This window comes from Schistocerca piceifrons, chromosome 11 (genome assembly GCF_021461385.2).
Source record: "Schistocerca piceifrons isolate TAMUIC-IGC-003096 chromosome 11, iqSchPice1.1, whole genome shotgun sequence".
Lineage (NCBI taxonomy): Eukaryota > Metazoa > Arthropoda > Insecta > Orthoptera > Acrididae > Schistocerca > Schistocerca piceifrons.
Window position 1 is genome coordinate 55,715,043 of NC_060148.1, and position 15,787 is coordinate 55,730,829.

The 15,787-nt window shown below is 41.2% G+C and overlaps 1 protein-coding gene across 1 annotated transcript in view; it reads left to right on the forward strand.

Annotated features, from left to right (window-relative positions):
* LOC124720514 (ras-related protein Rab-18-like) overlaps positions 1-15,471 on the forward strand; it is a 74,118-nt gene extending 58,647 nt beyond the window's left edge. The window contains exon 6 of the mRNA XM_047245873.1: positions 11,434-15,471. Coding sequence (XP_047101829.1) covers positions 11,434-11,550 — 117 coding nt within the window. The 3' untranslated portion in view covers positions 11,551-15,471. The remainder of the gene's footprint in view (positions 1-11,433) is intronic.
* Positions 15,472-15,787: the final 316 nt, after the last annotated feature.

Here is a 15,787-nt window from a genome sequence, read left to right on the forward strand (position 1 = left end):
CTATCCGCTGTTCCAAAAATTGTTTTCAGCAACTTCCCACCTGCATTCAACCGACCGCTCTTTACTCTTTCTTCTCACTGGAATCATGCTCGCGACTTGGCGCAGTTGTTCCCTTATTTCCTTACATGACCTATCCAAAGCCTCGTACTCTTCTTGCACGTCCCGTAATATTCTGTTCTTAGATGCAACCGTTTCCACACTGGATACCACCTCCTGTAGCTGCCACATCTCGTTCCTTAGCTGCAGTATACTGAGTGCGAGCCGAAGCGTCGACTCGTGAAGACCACAGCTGGTTGTTGCCCGAACAACACCCCGCTTCGCAACGGCATATCCTGTACTTGGCCAGCTTGTCAGCTGCCAGAGGACTACGCCCCATACTATCCACTTGTACCCCATCCTGCGTCACGGCTTAACTCTACTAACGTGAACTGCTGTTATCTTGGTAGGCAATTGTAATTTTGCATTGACAGGTGATGTCATTTCCACTACCTAGTACGGTCCGTGGAACTTGTTTGTGAACTTCTTGGTTCTCCATTTTGGAACGTATGGATTAGCTAGTAGCACCCATTGGCCTACTCTGTACTGTGGCAACTTCCTCGTGGTACCTCCCAACCGTTCTTGTCATTCCAACGCTTTCATGTTAGCTCGTCTAACTCTCTGCCGTATTTCCCTAATGGTTTTCGCAAATTGCCTTACATGCTCGCCCTCCGCTCCCAGCCTTGGAGAAGCATGTCAAAAGGTGATAGCATCTTCCGTCCATACACCACTTCCTACGGCGACAATCCTGTCGACGTATGTACCTAACTATTGTATGCACTGGTTGTGAATTGCAAGTACACATCCCAGTCGGTGTGTTGACTATTTACATAGTGACTCAACATCTTAGCGATCGTGCAATGCACTTTCCCTGTTCGTCCGTTTGCTTGCGAATTGAATGTACTACTCCATAGTTTCTTTACCTTCAGTAACTTCCACAGTTGCTTCATCAGATCATACGTGAAATTAGTACCTTGATCAGAGATTAAGGACTGAGGTATCCCATACCTGAGTAACCAATTATTAACTAAAGCTTGTGCCACCGTAGTTGCTTTCTGATCTGGTAATGCGTCCATGACTAAATACCTAGAAAAGTAGTCAATCACTGTTAACACATACTTATTCCCTGCTGCACGCCTATTAAATGGGCCTAATACACCAATTCAGATTTGTTGGAAAGGTCTGTCTGCCTCTGGTAATCTTTGAAGCTGAATTTTTTGATGGCTCAAGTCCGCACGCTGTGTGCGTGGCACACAATTCCTGACGTACTCGTCCACGTTTTGATGTCGTGTCCTCCACCAAAACTTCTCCACTATCCACCTATCTGTAGCTCTTCTCCCGTCATGTCCTGAAAGAAAATGGTCATGCACCTGTTGCAAATATTCAGATCTTAATGCTGCTGGTACGACGACGTGCGGGCCGCATTTTGCGACATGCAAAGTAACCTGTCCTGTACTAGGAACTGCGGTTGCTTTCTGAACAATTGGCAATCACTATCCACGGCTTGTGCCCTTTTCCACTCATCTTCAGTCACCCCTGTTACCTGTAATACTGCCACTTTCCTGCTCAATGCATCAGCATTGGCATGTTTCACACCTGGCTTGTGTATCACCTCATAATCGAACTCAGAGTTTCCGCACCCATCTCACTAGCCTACTCGCTGGGCTTTCAGACCTAATAACCATTTCAGAGCTGAATGATCCATCACAACCTTAAACCTTCTACCGTACAGATAACATCGAAAGTACGAAATCCCATATATTACCGCTAACAATTCCTTCTCCGTCGTGGAGTAATTTGGAGTAATTTTGTTCCGCCTTGTTAAGTTGACGAGACGCGAACGCAATCGGATGTTCTTTGCCATCAATTTCTTGCCCAAGTACAACCCCAAGAGCGTGATTAGATGCGAAAAGTCTGGAAACTTCAAAACTGGATCTGATGTCAGTATCCGTTTCAACTGTTGAAATGCTTTCCCACACTCTGACGTCCACTGGAAGGTAACATCTTTTCTTAGCAACTTAGCAAGTGGCCTTGCTATTTCTGCGAACCCCTGTACGAATTTTAGATAATAGCTCGCAAGACCAATATACAATTGCAGTTGTTTAACCGTTTGCGGAACCAGAAAATCTCGTACTGCAGAAGTGAGACGAGGATCTGTCCGTACCCCGTTATGACTCATAACATTCCCGAGATAGTTTACTTGAGCTTGCGCAAAATGGCATTTGTCCAAACTTAATGTTAGCCGTGCTGCCTCTAATCTTTTAAACACCTCCTCTAACCATTCCACATGCTGCTCTATACCTCTTGAAAAAACTATGTCATCCAGAAACACCATGCATTTTTTCGGTTTCAACCCACGAAGGACTCCATCCAACAACTTCTGAAATGTTGCTGTAGTGTTTCTTAGTCCAAACGGCATTCTTTTATACTCAAAGTGAACACAATGTGTCGTAAATGCTGTTTTTGCCCTGTCCTATGGACATACTTCGATCTGATGATAACCGCTTCGCAAATCCACAGTGTTGAAAAATTTACACTGCCCTAGGTTGTCTAATGTTTCTGTGATATTCGGAATCAGATATATGTCCGCCACCGTCCGTTCACTCAAATGTCTGTAATTGCAACAAAAGTGAAATTTTTTTTGACCTGTCCGGTGTCTTCTTCGGAAGTAGGACCACGCTACTAGACCAAGGACAATTACTGTGCTGGATTATCCCATCTTCCAGTTGTTGCTCTATTAATTGCTCTACTACTCGTTGTAATTGTTTCGATAGTCTGTATGGGTTATGATACACCGAAGCGCAATTCCCTGTCGAAATACGATGCTGTGTTATCGGTGTAGCAAGTAATGTAACCTGTGCTTCAAACAATGCTTTATACTTTAGTAATAATGCTTCCATACCTGAACGATCATTTCCTCTCAAATGATTTTTACCTTGTCACGAAGTGCAGACGTGCTGACGGTTTGCTTTACATCATAATCTAGCCTCAAACTATCGATGTCCTCTTCATCCATTAACTCTACTGTGGCTATTACTAATCCCTTCGGCAGATCGACATCATCCTGCCCGAAGTTATCTAAACTCACCGGAACCATAAACTGGCCATTTATGTCCGTTACCTGTGATACACTCCTACGAATAAAGCAATGCTTTTCTTCTAAAACCTCATTACTCGGTAGTGGCTCTACCAAGAATAACCCCTGCTGTGGCACATCGACATACACCGGTACCCAGATGAGCTTCCCTGTATCTGTTCGTACTTCGTCACACGAAATCACCTTTAATGCGCTTCTACGCAGTTCAGTTGGTATCACCTTAGCTAACGGGGCATCTTGTGACTCTGAAACATTTGCAGTAGCTGTACTCATTGAGAACAAGTTCCCATGGAGTTTCAGCGTATGTTGCGAAAGGTCAATTTTGGCGTGATGTTTAATCAGAAAGTCCAACCCAAGTATCGCTGAAAATCCCTGTCTCACAGTTGACAACACCTCCATTTGCTCCCGGAACCACACATTCCCTATCTTAAACTTGAGCTGTGCTGTCCCTAGTACATATAATTTTTTATCACATACTGCACACAATCTGTATCTCGGAACTTCCAATCCTTTCTTGCCCACAAGGTCCACACTGACAACTGATACATGCACTCCAGTATCCACTAAAACTCTTCGCCACTTATCTTTTATGCAAACCATCCAACTACAATCCGCCTCTTCGTGCACTCTCTTGAGTACCTCTTTTTACTGGGAATGCCTCCTGATGGCAGGAACACTCCTTTTTTTGTTTAACAGTTTTTTACCTGCTGTATCATTAACCCATTTCGTGGCTTTACACAGCCGTGCCTTATGCCCTATTTTCTGACAATTGAAAGACTGTAGTTCCCGACATTGTCCCTTAAAATGACCTTGCTTCCCACAACGGTAACACTCTTTGAAGACGAAAAAATTTTCTTCTCATTGCGACTTCTAGTGGCGCTATCCACATCCTGCAAATGTGTAGCTACGCGCAATGCTGCTGCTAAGTCACTTGGATTTTCCATCCATATCCGGTATGAAAAATCTGGAGAGAACCCTCGCAAAGATGCGTCTAAAGCTCTGTTCTCTGCTTCTTTCAATGGAAATTCATTTGCACTCACATCTTGCGATAACTCATACGCGTGTGCATTCTTTCTCCTAATTCTGTCTGAAAATTCTTCTACCGTTTCACCTGTTTTCTGCATCATCTTCCCCAATTTTCCTCTAAAAAATCTGGCAGTGTTTTGTTTCCTAAACCTTTGCAATAATTCCTCGGCCAACTCTGTGAACGCAGTAGCATCCTTTAACCCTTTGTGGTATGCCACATAAGTCTTTGCATCACCTGCTAACCGTAACCTCACCATTTGCAAACGCATTTCATCCGACCAGACACACAGTCTAGCCATACTACGTACGTTACCAATGAAAACATTCACATCCTCTGATGTTTTACCCGAGAAGGAAGGTATCAAATTAGCTGCTGAACAATCTGCCACAACGGAAAAGACAGTACCCTTGCATTCTACTCTATCGCTTCCCGAGCCTGATGGAGTATTTTGCAAGAATTGTTGCTCCATCGTCTGCATGTGCTGCTTTCGCAACTTTTTTTTCTTCAATCAGTTTCTTAACTTGCTCTGTCAGTGCGACTACGGTGTTACTTGTCGAGGTTGCATGTTTCTCTGGCATTTTCAGTGCTAGTATACCTCACCTCACAAAAATAAAATTGTATAACTCAGAAGCAAGTGAATTCCTACCAAGCCATCTAGACTTAGCACATTGCCCCATTGCATGACCATAGAAGCCACAAACATCACAAGTGCTTGGTACAAATTTATTGCAAGGAGCGACGTGACCTGTTAATCCACACAGTACACATTTAGATGGTACTAAGTTAATGTGACTATCATTCCCACAAAACTGTGATAAGTCTACAGGGCTGCTAGGCCTTTCAACTGACACTCTCACATCCCTTAACGCTACCCTCGACATGTCTTAGCTACTCGGAAAACACAGAGAGAAGGCAGTTGCTGGACTCACCTTATTCGGTGTTTCTCGGTTGCTCAGCACGGTGCTAGTCAGTTGTGGCGTGGGTGCGCCTGACACCACGTGTTATGGCTTTTGCTCCACTTGTTAGCAGCAGACACAGTGGCTGCGCCAAAGACTGAGATGGAGTGGAGTTTTACAATTATTTATTGAACTTTCTTTTAAAATTTCTCCCTCGTCGTCGCTGCCCAGCCCGGCGGATGCCTGCACGTGGCTGCTGATGTGTAGATTCTCCGACAATGCATGCAGCGCGCGCCGCTGATTGCACTCACGAACCTTAGGCCACCAGTGTTCCACTGAAGCCAATATGCCCTGCGGTTGAGATGAACTCATCGCCGCTCGGCACCCTCCGTACGGGCACGCCTACAGAGCCGTGTCGCCGTGGTGTCAGCTGCCGACACCTGCTGCATTGCCGGCTGGTAAACAGTCCGTTGCAATGTCAGCGAGGTCCCGTCGTGGACGGACTACGCGCCGCGGGGCCGGGTTGCCGTGAAGTCCGGGTATCATTCCCGGGCAGGGCCTGTGACTGATACTACGCATCAGCCGGTCCTGCTGGAAGTTCTCACCATAGTTAGTCAGCCATGGTGCCGACTGAACCCGGGCCGACCTCCAGAGCTGACGTTGGCATCTGGTGGAGAACGGATGACTCCTGCGAGCTGGAACAGACTTCCGGAATTGTCACCTACGAAGATTGAACATTCGGACACGGACCACGTCTGTCCTCAGATCCGAACTGCTTCCTAATGGCTTCTGTCTCTTGCTGCCTGCGCTCCACTATTTATATCCGGCAGGAGGACGTTTTTCCCTTGACGGTAGCTTGTTGTTATTCCCACAATATATTGCAGCGTAACTTAGTGTGCTGGCCTCACTTTCACTTACTCAGCACTCTCAAGGCTTCGCTCAGCGCTCGGTCTGTGTGCATCCTTGCGTCAGACTGTTGGTAGACTGCTGCTGTCAGCAAGGCTATCTATGCCTGCCTACTTTGCAACGCCTCGGTCGCTGGTGTGCCTCTGTTTTGCCATTCTCCACTGCATGAAGCAATTCTTAGTACGTGTGGCTGCAGCAGTACCGTTGAAGAGGCACTGCGATGCTATTAGAGTTCAGGAGGAATAGCTGGTGGACTGTGGTGTGAATGGGAATTTGGATTCAGGAGGAAGGTAGTCCGTGCAGTTCGGCAAAGCCGCTTTGCCAGGTTGGTGTAATGGTTAGCACATCTTCCTAGGGGTGAGCATTAGACCTGGGTTTTAATCCGGCCTTGGTACAGATTTTCATTTGTCGCTCCTGTGTGCGTGTATATGTCATGTGTGTTTGAGACTGGAAAAGGTCTCTGAAACCATAGTTTCATTTGATTACATAATGTAAATGTGCCACCAGGACATACTAAAGATCTCCTAACAAAATACATATGAATAAATAATTTTCTGTATGTAGAGTGATTTGCTAAATGGAGACCAATTGTAGAAAATGATACACGAGAGGTTAAGGAGTGAGGAAAGTCATTATGACATATGGCCAGAAATGTGATCTGAGAGTGGCACATGCATTTGAAGGTTGAGGCTCACTGTACGGTGGGCTCATTGTCACCGATAAATCATCAGTTGTTCTCGTGCACATTTTTGGGAATTGTCACTAATTGTGTCCATCCATTTATTTTAAGTGATAAGAATGTTCGTAATAACACTTAGAAACTAAAAAGTATACTCACCTGATGCTTGTAGATCTTCATCGAACTTATGGCTCGTTCGGTAATAGTTTTCGCCTAGAAGGCGTGACGGGTTCAGTTCTTGGCAAATAAGGACACTGCTGTGTAATAAATCTCTGTCCACCGATTTTCTTTTCCTTGCATCATATTCCAGTAAAATATCCAAACATTATCACGAAAACTTCACAAAAATCCTCCATAGCTCATTGAAACACTATTACTTCTGATACTGCTTAACAGACAGATACAGTACTACTACTGCTTGTTACACAATATGATTATTCCAAAAATATAAAAATATATTTAAAATATCATAAAAGCAATGGTTATAGGAAACAAAAAGTATTATATTAATGACTGAGAAGAAAGACACTTTCACATTTTCTGGATTGTGCTCTATGAGACTTTGTGAGAAACGAGCAGCTCTGTTGCAGCAGGGATTATTAGTGGCTGCCTCGTGGAACCAGTTGTCCGTACACAATACCGTATAGTTACTAACTGCAGAGGACCCTGCTTCTCTAAGGATAATGTGGCTACTATATGGTGCTGCTCCAGCTCAGTACCATATTTACTCGAATCTAAGCCACACTTTTTTTCTGGTTTTTGTAATCTAAAAAACAGCCTGCAGCTTAGAATCGAGTGCAAAGTAAGTGGAAGTTCTGAAAAATGTTGGTAGGTGCTGCCACAACTAACTTCTGCCGTCAAATATATGTAGCGCTACACAGGTATGCTTTGAAGGCGCAAAGATAAACACTGGCGTAAATGCCTCTGCGACAGTAAATAAATTAAAAGAAAGGTGGAAGACGAGCTTTTTTCTCCGCCCCGAGTTTCGACCACTGCATTTTCGTACATTATCTAACGAAGTAAATACAAATTCCGTATTGTTCATCTTCGAATGTAGCAGCATTTCAGTGTACTATGAAAATCCGACTGCAAGACTGTTTGGGATATTTGTCAATATGGCCAACTCTATGTTCTGAATTTTTTCCTACCTGTGAGAAGAGATGGTTGCTAATAGGAACTTTTATGAATTGTGAATCACATGCAGTATTCTCTTCACCATAAGAATAATACTAATATAAACATTTTGCCATGTATTCTTTTATGTTTACTGCTATCTCATTTAAATCCTGTCTGCCTAATGAACTACGAAACTAGAGTGAGATAACAGCAAACGCAGAAGAATATAAATATGTCATGTCATGTTTATATTCGTATTACTCTTATGCTGGATAGTACTAGTCAGAAATGAAGCACGGCAAGTGACTAGATTTTTAAATCTAAGATGACTAATTTCTGTGCAGAATGTAATGTACTATAGAGGCGTCTGCAAAGACTTTTCAAATGGAGAAAAATTTTTGCTAAATTCTCGTTCAGAACATCTTTTTCCATACGCAGTCTATTATTTGGTTCTTGTTGGTCATTATCAAAGAAAGAAGCAGGGTAACTAACAACAAATAGCAGTCTCTTGCCATTGTTTCGCTAATGAGACAATTCCTCTCTCTCTCTCTCTCTCTCTCTCTCTCTCTCTCTCTCTCTCTTTCTCTTTTTTTAATTGTAAGCGGCGGTAGCGTGCACAAAAGCAAGCCATGCCGCGAGCGGCGACGTGTCATTAACACTCATAATCAGAATGCGACAAAGAATGTATGACACAGTACAGTAATGCATTTTCAGCTTAGTGATGTAGGCACTTACAAGAAAGAGAACGGCACTTGTCAGATCAAAGAAAAATAAGCAATTAATTCAGACTAGACAAAGCACGTGAAAATGGAAGGGTTCCCAAATAAATACGGACGGAGCGCCTTACGCATAGCAATAGCTACCTGGTAAAGCTTAACTGCTAAGCTTAAGACTCGAACCAAACTACTGTAGCTGTATCGTCATTCATTCGACCTAAATTGTGTCTCGTATTGCAATGGACCGACTTTGTTTCAATTTGGAGGTGGGGCCTAAAACTTTTCTATCCCCCTGAATTCAGTGTCTCAAATTACAGGTGCGGCTTAGAATTGGGAAAATTTTTTTCCATTGATTTTGAGTCTCTTTTTCAGGTGCGGCTTTCATTGGAGTAAATACGGTATTCTGTGTGTGGAGCTAAAACACCAGGGCAGTCAGTATGTCATCCCCACTTGCCTGCTGTGTTCGTGTGTGCTTTCAGTCATTGTAATCTATATTGTCAAAGATCCTTTATCTCCACCTTCATGTGGTATACCTCTCTTGAAACGCATTTATAGGTGTATGTCGTTATAATCTTCTCTTGTTCCTTATGCTCTTGACCCCCCATTTAACAAAATCACACTTTTATAGCTCAAGGTTTGTGCCTCATGTAAATAAGTGAAACATGTTTGGTTACTAGCAAAATAAACATGCAGTTGCACAATACCAAATTTTTCTTATCTACGTGATAAATAATAAAAATATAATACTCTACATGAAAAGTAGTCACTTTCTAAACAAATCTGATATCAAGTATTTCATTATGCAGCTCTCTCAAGTCATTTATGTTTCCAGTGTGAAAAGCTTTATACGAAAGTTCTTCGGTTGTGATCAAATACTTGCCAGCCATTGTGACCGAGCAGTTCTAGGCACTTCAGTCCGGAACCGCGCCGCTGCTATGGTCGGAGGTTCGAATCCTGCCTCGGGCGTTGATGTGTGTGCTGTCCTTTGGTTAGTTAGGTTTAAGTAGTACTAAGTCTAAGGGGCTGATGACCTCAGATGTTAAGTCCCATAGTGCTCAGAGCCATTTGAACCATTTGATCAAATACTTAACCTGCTTGCTACTGTTGCTGTAGGAAGCAGCAACAAACACAAGTCCTGGTGTTAAGACATTGACCAAGTGGGAAGCAATTCTCACATTAATTTATGCCACATGTAGTTAAGAGTTTGTCTTGGTTATTTCAAGATACAACTGTGCAAAGTTGACACTATGTGCCTTTTACAATCTATTACATGGTTACTAAACTGATCAGCACAGGTGGCGCTCGACACTTCGAGCAAAATTAGGCAAACGACAGTGGTTCCACATGAGCCTTATGTACATTTTGCTACAATGACAGAAAGTTTAAGAATTGCAATGAACTTTGATAGTTGACAGGACATAAAAAAAACATTGAATAAACCATAAAATAAAATGGCATTAGATATATATTACTTTCATTACAAAGCGGTCTCCTTCACGGTGAAAATAATCAGATAAATAAATATAACAATAAGAATTACATTTTAGTGGGTTATTTTTAAAATATAGAATATAAATTCTTTTAGTATGTTACCTAGATTTAATAAAAACGTTTCATTTCACTAACTCAGTCCTTGCAAAATTGAGTCTGGCAGACAGGATAATGCTTTGTAATTGCTTACTCACTCTTATTTTAATTGGATTCTGTTCTTTGTTTTTTATTTATATTAGATATAAACCATATATCATTGATAATGATTATAACTGAATTCTACAAACTTTAAGAATGTGGGGGAAAAGATAGATTGCTACTTACCATGTTAAGTTGCAGACAAGTGTAATTAAGACACTTACATAAAGCTTTTGGCCACGGCCAAAGAGAACCCCACACTGTTCATACTCACAAGCAAGCATACCTAGCAGACACGTGACCACCAACTCTTGGTAGCTCGGGCCAGAGTGCAACTATCACTTGGGATCGAAGCAGCAGTGTGGAGGGGGAGGGGAAGGGATAGTAGTGTACGGGTGGGTGGAGGTGGGGGAAAAGGAGTGGGGGAGGGGAATGTTGGGCGAGATTGTTGGCAAAAGTTGGAAAATAATGAGTGGGTGAAGAGAATGTTGAGGAGATAATAGCTCAGAGGGGGGGTGGAAACTTTACTGTAGGGTGTGGGGGCAGCTGAACATAACATGCCGAGTGTCACTGGTTGCTTCACAACCCGAGTGTTCTGCTGTTTTCCCCACCTCCCTGACCCATAACCTCCTGACTCTGGTCCTTTTGGCATTCTAATCCCTGCACGTTCAGTCAGACAGCAGTCCTCTCCCTCCCCGACCTGTACTCTCCTATCCCTTATTCTTCCCCCTCACTTCCATATTGCTGCTTTACGTTCTGGCCCGAGATGGAGAAGTTGGTGATCGTGTTTGCGTGAGGTGTGCTTGCTTGGGTACAAATTGTGTGTTTTTCTCTTTTGCTGCTGAATTTTGTGGCTGAAAGCTTTGTGTAAGTGTCTTTCGATTGCGCTTGTCTGTAACTTAATGTCACCTTTACGGCAAGTAGCAGTCTTTGTTTTTCTACATGTCGATAGTCCTACCTGGAGTTTCCATTGTTTTTTAATGATTTTAATTACTTTCAAATTACTTGTTTGCAATGTGTTATCAACAGTGATAATGGTAATGATAGCAGAATTTTAGCAGCATTAAGAGGCTGGAATGGGTTTAAACATTCTTATTAGTTACAGTGTCTACATGAGGCATAAGGAATACATTGTGAAAATTTATTTCATGATCACAGTTTCCAAAGTATAATATTACTAATATTGCCCATGTTTGGCTATGTGTAAGATTGTTTTTGGTGTGCTATTATCTCATCAAATAATTAGGGAACTGCTGGTAATAAGCATCGAAGAAGTGATAAGGTCCTAGCTGTTAAGTTTGAGTAATTTTGTGGTTATACTTCATTCACAGATAATTGAACAGCCCGGCCTGTGGGAGACAGGAGGTCCGGGTTCGATCCACGTGCGAGAAGAGGACAGTGGTGAAGGTGCTCCGGCCTGTGCTGGGTGGAAGTGCCGGCTCGTCTGAGGTCTGCGGCCGGCGCGTCCGCCACCTGGGAGGGGTGTGCCGGGACGCGCGCGCTTGTGTAAATGGAGGCGTATCTGGAGACTCCTACTGATATGGCATCATGTCCTATCAGTTCTCATTTTGTTACACTGACTAACAAGTTGTGTTGTAATGGAGTTGTAATGTCTTTGGGACGAGCGGGAGGGAGGGGCTAAGAGAGATGTAACAACTGTATCATATGGTTGATTTTTAAACTGTCATTTTTATCAGTACTGTCATGTGCAGTCTTGTTTACAAATGGATGCTTTTTAGAAGTTTAAATGCATGTTTGATATTAATTTTGTATAATTGTGTAGTCCACAGCACTTGGTAAATTATATGTATATAGCATAATGCATTTTTGTATGTTTCAATATGTAGAAATCTGAAATAAATTTTGCGAAGCTCGTACCTGTTACACATTGGCCTAACAGCTGTCTTGTGAATACAGAGAAAGAGCAATGTTATAGTGGGCATTCCCTGTATTGGGCCTGTTCGTCATCTTTGTAATGTTGTTGTTATTATTATTATTACTATTATTTCACCTTCTAATATTACTATTAATAATAATAAAGGATATTTAAAAGCACTGAGTGTGGGACCATGATGAAAAAGAACTGTTTTATGTTGAGAAATGTGATGGTATTTATAACTGTTTATTACAGTCAGGTTGTCATTAGACGCCAACTTCAAATCTCTGCAGCTCTGTTACAGCATAATGTGTTAGCTTCAGTGCTATTTATGGGTTGGCTCAACATAAGATACTTATTCCACTGCAAAATTAAGAAATTACAGCTGTGACTATAACTAAAAGGTTTAAAATTTACATGAATGCTGAGTATTTTAATTTGATTTATCATGCACTTTTTATAGTACATAACCACACCTGATGTGTGCTGGGTTTTGGTCTTAAAACATGTGGTTATGCATACAATACTAGATCACTCCTGGTGATGTAGTCCCACTGCAAACTTGGAATTGAGGTTTTGGAGTGCAGACAACCACTAGAATTACAGAATTACTTATGTAAGTCTTTTGCACATATCCTTGTCTGTGTACTCGTCAACTCGTAGTACACCAGTTCAGTTTTCACACACTTATGCTCGCATCTTAATAAATTGTTAAACTGCTGGGAGTTTGACAGTCCTGATATAATCTTCACACAATAAATCTCGGGGATTTATTGAAAAATCGCAGATTGACACACTTGCAGAAATTGTAACTCAGAGCAATCTGTTCTTTCCACCTTTCAACTAATCAAAAAAAAGATGTCATTTTTGTGGGCCCTCAGACATTCGTGTCAATCTTAGTACAGCAGGGTGCATGCATAATATTTCGTGAAGTGGACTGCATTACATGATAGTGAAACATCTGGAAAACTAGAAATTTTCAGGGAAAAGAATTTACTGTTGCACTTTAACAAGTAATTCTTCTACGGAATAATGTTGTCAGTCAGGTAGAAACAATTTCCATGTTTACCTTTTCTGCCTGTCTGCTATTTTACATTAAGTGATCAAAAACATTGGCAGCTGCTTTCTGCCCAACTTTTTGTACTAGACGAGCTTAGTGTGGAATGATGAATGTAAATTTTTGTCATGGCATTGTAGTGATGTACATCATTAATCCTTTTGAACAGGGTATTGTACAAAATATCACCGCCTTCAAATTTTACTTAATGTGCATCAAAACAGTGAGGCTATATTTCATTACGTTACTGATTTTGTTTAAAGTGGAATTAAGTTGTATAGAGCATATTACATCAAGATTAATATTTCGAGTGTGTACCTTGTGCCTTTTTAAAAGGCATGAATGCGGTGTATCATTGAAGCTACAAGTCTCTCATGTGTACTAAATTCAGTTTCATGGTTCCAAATGTGAACAATTTTCTCAGTTAATTTTCTTCTACTGGTACAACAGTATTTAGTTTTTTAAGTATTGTGTGGGAGCTAAGATTGTCCCCAATGGTGGCTGTCTTCCCATCCTGGTGTTTCAGAATCGGGAGAATCGTATTCATAAACCTATCCTCAAATGCAGTGTGGTTGGATCCTCCAGACTGTGTATGGTTGTCTGATATTTGGGTTACATACTTTCCCCGAGGTATTCCATGTATGTTTGGCATGTACCTACATGTACTGAAGTAAACTGTCCACCAGCACTGCCACAAAACATGAGATGCACTTGTTTTTGTGGAGTTTTGAGTTCTTTCCAGTTACTTAATACCAAATTTTATAATTACTTTCAAAGAACAAGCACCATCTATGAGATTGGTTTCATCTTAGTTCCAAATATTGGAACTTGGAATTCCAACACTAACATGCTGTCACAAAGTTACCCCATTACTCTGTCGAAATAACTTTTTTTACTTTCCAATGGCTGGAGAAAATGTTACTCATTTCATTTTTATTTTATTTTAGGGAATGGTTGACACAAACAATTTTCTTTATATCAACATCCCTCAGTCAGCTTTCAAAGCTCCGTGTGTTAGATGAGTTTTCAAGGAATTTGCTAACATATTTTTCCACCTGCAAACACAATAGCTTTGTGACCAGATCAGGTGTAATGTGTGTGTTTGTAATTTCCACCACTGATGTGAGCTCAATGCAAGAACACACACAAGAACAAAAAGCTATGTGCTCATGGTACAAAGTGAAATAGTGGTCACAAGGTTGCCCATTTTTGTGTATGTTTAGTATTTGCAACAGTAAAGTACCATTTACCTTCAAAGCCAAGAAATTAAAATATTCAAACAAAATTCTGCACAAGTATTGTACCAAAGGGGACTGCTATTAGATCTAGAAATGACAATATGCAGTGGCTGCAGAAGTACACAAAAAGAAACAGTACAGGCAAATACATTCATGGGCTATGATACATATAAATACACATTTGTTTTTTCTAGGCATCTTCTGGTGAAACAGCTGTACAGGCTATTGTATTCAGTTCTGCTCAGTCTTTGACTCACCAGAGGGATGTTTACCTTGGCCCGTGTATCAGGTTGTGTAATTGTTCAGTTGTTTCAAATGGACCAGTCTCTCTCTATCTCTAATAGGGAACACAAACACCGGCTACAGTGACTGGAAATAGCTTTGGTAGTTAGTTGCGCTGGTACTGTCTTCATCATTTTTATTATTCTTTTCTGCATAAGCGAAATGTTTTTAGGAGAGCTCCTTAAAAAGGGATGCCAAATGCCACCCTGACAAAATGGCATAGCTTTGCCAACTTTAAATTTATTTTTTCATTTTTAAAATTTTATTATTTTTTTGTTAGGTACTAAAGAAGGGTTAACAGGACTATATGGGAAGTTCGAACAGACAACTGCGTAAACCATTAAGAGGGGATGTATACCGCAGTACAAAACGGACTGGCAGAAATTTCGTGTGTGTACTTTGCTGACTGATGGTTTTGAATTTGTCTAATTGTGTGCATGTGTTATTTTACCTGTGTGAATTCGTCAATACAGAACTTGTTTTATGTTTATGATGTAATAGTAATAATGAGATACCACTAATAAATGGGAAAACCCCAGAGATGCAAGGCAACAGGGAGAAGGCAACAAGCTGTTTGTAAATCATAATAGCAATAGATAATATATGTTGCAATTTAATACCTAGGTATTTGCTCATGTGAAAACTGAAAGTTGTTCTAAAGTTAGCGTGTGAAAATTTGTAACTTTGAGGAACAACTTGTCTCGATTCTTCACTTGTCTGTTTTGGCGTAGTTGGTGAAAGAACTGTGTGATCTGACACAAATGGAATAAGTCGCTCCAAAACGGTTCACAGTGTGCTTCACATGGTGGCATCCGTCACTTAGAACAACTCTGAGCATTGTCGGAAGTCAGTGAGGGACCTTTGAGAGAAAAAAAAAAAAAAGCCTTGCCTGTGGTCTTTCATATCTGATAAAGAAGAGACATTGTAAATAGCAAAACACACACGCACACACAAGATAGTTTTCTACTTTTTGTCTGAAATAAACTGACTTGAAAAAGTACAGTAATAGAGCAGCATATCCTGCTTCCTAAAACCAGTTCGCTATGTTTTTATATATTTTCTGAAGCGCACAAACTTCATTTTGAATTTTAAAATATTTGCGTAGCACATTATTCATTCTTTTCAATTTCCTATGGTACGTAGAAATTACTATTCCACCTGTAAGAATGTCCATAGTTTTACTATCTCTAGTAGTAAGTTCTGCCATTGCCAGTTCATCGCTGCTGAGTAAG